This window comes from Oryzias latipes, chromosome 15 (assembly GCF_002234675.1).
Source record: "Oryzias latipes chromosome 15, ASM223467v1".
NCBI lineage: Eukaryota > Metazoa > Chordata > Actinopteri > Beloniformes > Adrianichthyidae > Oryzias > Oryzias latipes.
Genome location: NC_019873.2, coordinates 21,585,495 through 21,592,401, shown reverse-complemented (window position 1 = coordinate 21,592,401; position 6,907 = coordinate 21,585,495). Strand labels below are relative to the sequence as shown.

The window sequence follows — 6,907 nt, the reverse complement described above, 5'->3', positions numbered from 1 at the left end:
TAGAACGTGTACTATATTTCCAGTTGAAATACTTCAGTCGGCAAGGGACACCACTATGTGACTAAGAAAACAATTGAAGGAGCATTAATGATTAACAGGTACATATCTGCTATAATACCGACACAGGCAGACGTAACTGAGAGCGGGTTCTGATGGCATCACTGATGCTGCCTCAGATAACACCTGGATCATCAACTATGCATGGATGTGGCAAAAGATGCAAGATAATGTCTAAGTGAGAGTAGACTTTTTACAAACCGAAGGTAGAAAGGAGCAGGGTAGAGGAAAAAAATTAAACTAAATAAATACATGAAAACGAGTTAAAGTGAGTGCAATCAATGCTTTTATTGCCTGCTACTGGTATGATTTATGTAAGGGGCTGCAGCGCCCCTTGTTGGTTCAAGGATGGAATTGCAAAGTTGTTGTTGTTTTTAAGAATTTTGAAATCATATGTGAAAAATATAATAATTAACAAGTTTATGAGCTGTACTTTAGCAATTTTTTTCAATATTTTTACACATGTAATATATTTTGTGGAATACGTTTTCATGTAATAAATGCATTTACTGCTTCCAAGATTTCCATTCTTGCCAGTGGCAGTGCATGAGCATAAATTAAATTTCAATAAGCTGAATTTTTTTCTTGTAGCAGACCTTGTAGTACAAAACATTTCCTGTAACATCTCATCTCACTGTGTGGAAAGTCTCTCTTTTTTTTAAAGCTCTCTGGTGAAACAAGCAAAACTTCTATTGTATATGTTTAGGATTTTCAGATTGTTATGTTATGTTATGTTTTGGAAACTCCACATTTAAGTTAACGGGCTGGGGTTTAATGAATAATACACAGACACTTTTGCTGTGGGCAGTTTAGTACAAGAGGCATTAAACTCTAAAATATGTTAAAACGCTATCATATTGTAGGAATATTTTAATATCAAGTTAATATAACAAAGTTAACATTAAAAACTATTAAATAATACTACATATAGGCTAATAGTGGCTTTTTCAGAACTGTGAAGTATCTTAATTTGAAATGGTTTGTCTGTCAATAATTTGCATAGGGCTGCAGGGCCTTTAAATATTCTTTATTTTCGAAGAAAAAAACACTAATATTTTTCCTAGTTTGTGTGTAAGCTTCTTATTGTCATGCTTGGGTTAGTATGATCAGAAATGCTGCAGTTTTATGGAAACACTCGTGTGTTCACACTAACCGGAAATGACGTACGAACGCTTTGAATAATGCGAGCTAATAACAAACATTAGCTAGCCTTAGTGACAACTGCACACATTCGCCTCTCCTCTTAAATTTGGGGGCTTGTTTCCAAGATTAATGAATACCTGACCTCTTTTGCGGTAAGTTTTTGCTATTGTGAGTCTTAATAGTGATGTTAATAACCACGGTAGCTGCTTTCTTTTAGCTTGCCTGTACAGCCTCAGCTGTTGTTAGCTAACTGCTACTAGTACTAACTGTGCAGTTCTTGCCTTTTTTGTTTGAATAATGTAATTTATTTGCTGGCATAAAAAAAAAACACTGCAACACTGAATAAAGCAAAATTTCAATTTTAAATACATACTGGTTGCATTAAAAAATTACTGGATAGTGATGCTAGAGAAATTACTTTAGTTCTGGGCTAACATTTTGCACCGAACCTAAAACTCTCAGTCAGTCAGTGCTTGGGGCTTAAAGTAAACAGATATATGTGTCTTGTGTTGTTGCGTTTAAGATGAGTTTACAATCCACATTACGCTTTCACAACTACCTTTTGGAATGTATATATAAAAAAAGCTTTTGTAACACCGCCTTTTAAGGTGTGATCTTACCTAACGTCTTGCTGGGATGACAGCTGACGGGATCGGTTATTTAAAGTTGGCAGTCGCCTCTGTCTGGTTCTTATTTCTGTTCATTTCCTCTGTGGCTCGACAGGAGAACGCAATGGACCTCCACAAAATCATCCACGGTGCGCTGCACGAATTTATCCAGACTTACATTCCTGATGCAGATATTAGGTGAGCCCTTGAACAACTCCACTTGTCTTAATGGTTCATCAAACTCTAACGCCCTGGACCACACTAAATTCACGTTAATATGTTTGTCAGAGAAAATCATATAAATTACACTGTACCTGATTTCCTTGTAACTGTTGTCCTTAAATCAGATTTTTATGCATAAAACTTAAAGGTCAAGTACAATAATTAGATATTTACAGTTTTAGGAAGTTCCGTTTGAAAGTTTTTTATTATTATTATGCCATATACCCCTTTAAATCATAGTTTAAAACCTGTGTAGCAGATGTACACATAAAATCATGTAAGAATAAATTCTGCCATCCATCCATTTGCCACTTTTTGGAGCCAGGTTAAAGAAGAGATGCCCGGATCTTTAGGACTTGGCCTGAGCAAATCCTAAATATTCCCAAATGCCCATAATACCTCCCCAAATAGGCATTCAGGTGGCTCTTAAAATATATGCCCAGTATTGCATTTCTGTTTTGTGACTAACTGGAGTTTAAAAAAAAAAACAAGATTGGGTTAATAATCATGTTTGTCCCCTGTGTGGCCCTTTGTTAGACTGGAACCGCTTTAGAGTTGGCCCCCAGTTGTCTATGTACTAACCCCATGTCATGATAAAATCTCTAACGCACTTAAAGGATCATTAAAAACAGGAAAAATATGTTGCCTTCAACAAACATCACTTTTTGTTAAAAAAAATTATATATATATATATATATATATATATATCCCTTGTGCTGTCCTAGGCATTTTAACATTGGGGGTAGGGTCATCTAGACCCACTAGACAGAGTACTGAACCTTTTTTCTTCAATGATTTGTGATCTTCACTGGTGTCCATGGATTACATGAAATCTTTCCACCTTTATCCACCTTTGTCATGGTAGGGAGAACACGCCAATGTAAGGGTGGGGTCTGCTAAGATAGCACAAGGGTTAAATATATATATATATATATATATATATATATATATATATATATATATATATATATATATATATATATATATATATACTCAAAATCCAAAACAATACTGCTAGATAATTGAGCTTTTATACTTTCATAGGCAAATATTGTTAGAGAAAAACAACTAACATGTTTCCTGCCATTATTGTAGCACACTGGATGATGTTCTTCTGTCTTACATCACTGGTGTCTTGGAGGACCTTGGCTCTCAGCAGAGTGTTGAAGAGAACTTTGATGTGGAGGTCTTTGCAGAAATGTTGGAAGCTTACATTCCTGGATTCGCTGAAATTGATAGGTAGACCCCGCCTGAAGCTTTTGGAACGAGGCCAGACTGTTACAGCACTGTCTCATTTTATAATACAAACTTTTTTGTCTTGTAGTGTCAAGGTTTGTGAAATGATGTTCAGTCTGGCTTCAAAACTTGCCACTGCTCGGACAACAGGTATTTCATGTCGTCTGTTATTTAGATTGAGGGTTGTCTGGTTTGTTTAAACTTTTTTTTATTTAGATGTTGAGCAATTTTTGCCAGATATTTTCCTTTTTGTGCTCTCCCCAGTTTCAGCTGAAGGAGAAAATGATCCCCCTAATACGAGGTCAGAGCAAACTTCCCAGAAACTCACCAGCCTGCACAGCGATCCTCCAGGACAAGAACTGCTGTGCCTTAAAACACAGACAGAGGGCGCCACTGCCAAGGTTGTCGTTTCAACTAACTTTTCTGATGTATTACAGTTTTCTCACCACATTGTCCTGCTGCTGACATTATTCGACTGACCTAATAAAGGACTATAAACAATTGTGTCCAGGTCCCAGTGTCTGAGTGGGAGTCCCAGGAGAAGCACCTGCTGGAGATGTTTCCAAAGTGCAGCTTGTCTGAGGCTCGAAGCGCCCTCTCCATTGCCAAAGGAGACATGGAGGAAGCTGTGCGCCTTATCATAGAGGGCGATGTCCAGCTCAGCCCCACCCCTCCTAATGTAAGTTGTGCACACAGATTGCAATTTTATTTTTACCTTCTGTAAATTATTGGACTAAATTAACGCTATCCGGTTGTTGAAGATCAACCATGGAAAGAGTATTTCCTCCGTGGCAGACCAAAAACTAAAAGAAAGCATCCTGGAAAAGTGAGTTCAACTGCATCACAGTTTAGCCGAACTATGATCTCGCTTTGCGGAGTAACAAACCTGTTCTTTGTTAATAGGTACATGCTAGTGGACAGGGAAGAAGACAAAAAAATACACAGGCCTGTTGCCCCCAAAGACGTAAGATTTCGTTATGCTAACTTCTGCTTCTGCTTCTTTTTCTGCTCTGAAATTTCAACATCTCGACTGACTTTCTCTTGCAGGCTCCAAAGAAACTAGTTCGCTACCACGGTAACCAGGTTGTAACTACAAAGGGAGAGCGATATCAACTTGTAAAGAAAAATGAGACTGAGGATATGAAGAAAACATACGTCAGTCTCAAACCAGCACGAAAGTACAGGTTCCATTGACGATGTGCAGAACACTGGAAGAGCAGCTAATGACAATGTTGTTTACAGGTTTGTTTGTTTTTTAGCTTCATTTTAGCCTCGATTTCTTTTCTCTTTTTTTTTCAGTTAAAGCTTAACATTTTTTTGTGTGGCAGTTGCATATGTTGCAATATTGTTACCATTAAATGCCTTGGTTTAAATTTAAAAAAGGTTAGTCACATAACTGTCAACCTGATGAGCATTTGAAGCTTTATTGTTTGGTGGCTGGAATAACTTTTGTTTCTGTTTCCGACTAACAGGATTTGTTTTGGTCACTTCAGCAGGTCTGATGTTGCACTTAGAGACTGTTTTTTTTCTTTTACTTATTTCCCTAAACTATTTTGTTTCCACACTCGCAATCATGTCTTCAAGTTATTAATGGGTCCATAGTCATGTTTGTAAGCTCTTGTGGTGCTGTGGACTTCTGAATAATCAAATAACTGGTTTTGTTATTTTTACTTTTCTTTTTCTCCAGTGTCATCTCAAACATTTTTGATCCTGTTTTTAAATCAGAGTATTAGGGGTGAGGGAGTCTTTCTTTAGACTTAGTTTTAGTAACTTTTTATGCAAGAAAATGATTTTAAAAATATGACAAAGTGTCAAGTTTTTGGTTTTTGGTTCTGAACCAGCTTTTGTTTTTGTAGGAGTTTATTTAGCAATTATATATACTTTTGGACATGAATACAAGGTGTTGCTATTGAATCTTAAAACTGTGAGTGCTCAGATTAGCTGGAATAAGTGGTTTTTGCTTACAGGGACTCAGCTGTGCTGAATAAAAGCATTAGTTAAAAAAGGAAGGTTGCTTTGAACATTACATAAGGGCCCAAATCATAAACATAACACAAACATTTAAGATAGGGTTGATACTCCTTGGAAATATATTTTGGAATGTTAGTGTAGTTAATAATTACCTTTTTAAGTGTTGCCATATTGGTAAGGAACATGCAATTGGAGGATGAGTTGCTCCCATGAAAAAAAAAGCCAAATCTTCCTTTATTACTCCAGCTTATACTGCCATTCACTCTTGTTTGGTGGACTAGATAAATGAAGACATTTTGGTTATTTTTATTAATGTATTCATTTCATAAACAGGAGCCTTAATAGTATGTGGAAAAACAGCAAACAGTTTGGCACCTCCTCCTCATGCTAGGCTAGTCACAGCACAGCTATGGGATATGTTTGAGAATGTCGGTGCAGCCAGATGTTTAAAAGAAAAAGGTCTTTAACGAGAGCAGAAAAGCTATTTTTTGAGAGACCCACATACTCCGTTCTGCTGCTGATCTCAAATGCATGTTACAACAAAGAAATAATCCACCAAACATTAAAGTTCTTACTTAATGTGCTTTGTTTACTTCAGGATAACCATGAACTCGTCATTTTTTTAATGCTCTTTGTGATTCACACTACAGATCTCTAACAAAATGGTCATTTCAGATTACTGTCACTGGTCAAAGAACTGCAGCTGCAGAGGACATTTGTTTCATAAAGAGAACGGTTGTCATTGAAAATGACTAGTAGGGAAACCTGTCAGAACAGATTTGAAAGAATGGGTTTCACTTCGAGAAACTAAGTAATATTTAGCTTTTTGTATTGTGTGAAGTAATTACGTAAAACTGCAGTAGAATAACTGGTTCATCATCAGCAGGAATACAAGATGCCTCCTGTTTTAATGTGTGTATTATTCATGTGTTACACCATAGGACAGGTTTAAATATGAACATTTTTCCATCCTTCAGTATTTTTTTTTTTTAAACAAAAGCATTTGGTGTATAATGAAATGCAAACGCTGGGATTGTGAGCTGCTCAAAAACTGATTCTGTCAAGTACACGCATAAGTGGTTCAAAATACTGTGATGTCTTGGAGACGTTTCCAGCAAACACCAAGTCTTTGTATGTTTGAGAAAGAAGAAAAGATGGTTCAGGGGTGACTGTCCTCCCATTCTTCTTTTTTCTGGAACTGTTTTCACCTTCATTTCTGCTGTGGTTCTCTCAAATATTTAATCATTTTTGCTTCTGTTGTGGCTCTCTGTTGTGAAAATAGATTTCTGGTTGGCTGTATATAAAGATGAAAAAGTTGGTGAAGTTTTCTCTCCCAGGATATATTTGTTTTCTGTATCCTTATAAAGCAAGTGATTTGGCTTTGTATTGTACCAGTACTGAAACGATGCGTTACTGATCATGGGCAGCAGCGATTTTGTTTTTAGTTGCAGTTAGTGCTAACTCGCACTATGGTTTGAAACTGTTAACCTTGGAAAACCTGCTGAAGTAAATACAGATTTTTGAAGAATTTGTGGCATTTCTCTGTCTATGCAAGGTGTAAGATGTAACTATTTTAGCAAAAATGTTTTTAGAAACGTATCCAAATCTGCAATCATGTGTGTAGAGCCATTTCATGTCTGAGTAAAACCAAACAGATTTGCCATAAAGTA

At 36.5% G+C, this 6,907-nt stretch overlaps 1 protein-coding gene across 1 annotated transcript; it reads left to right on the top strand.

Moving 5' to 3' along the window:
• The first annotated feature begins 1,211 nt into the window (after window positions 1-1,211).
• cuedc2 (CUE domain containing 2) lies at window positions 1,212-6,904 on the top strand. Its single transcript, XM_023963040.1, has 9 exons — window positions 1,212-1,352; window positions 1,924-2,006; window positions 3,126-3,269; window positions 3,355-3,416; window positions 3,531-3,667; window positions 3,778-3,945; window positions 4,028-4,092; window positions 4,170-4,230; window positions 4,314-6,904. Exons 2-9 carry the CDS (start codon window positions 1,933-1,935, stop codon window positions 4,458-4,460), a joined length of 858 nt encoding a protein of 285 aa, XP_023818808.1. The 5' UTR covers window positions 1,212-1,352; window positions 1,924-1,932; the 3' UTR covers window positions 4,461-6,904.
• Window positions 6,905-6,907: the final 3 nt, after the last annotated feature.

What these genes read in the sequence shown, in the direction of transcription:
- cuedc2 (XM_023963040.1), top strand. Translation starts at nt 1,933, where the DNA reads ATGGACCTCCACAAAATCATCCACGGTGCGCTGCACGAATTTATCCAG. An exon ending in TCAGCCCCACCCCTCCTAAT is followed by an intron (nt 3,946 to 4,027) that starts GTAAGTTGTGCA and finishes CGGTTGTTGAAG; the next exon opens with ATCAACCATGGAAAGAGTAT. An exon ending in AAAGAAAGCATCCTGGAAAA is followed by an intron (nt 4,093 to 4,169) that starts GTGAGTTCAACT and finishes CTTTGTTAATAG; the next exon opens with GTACATGCTAGTGGACAGGG.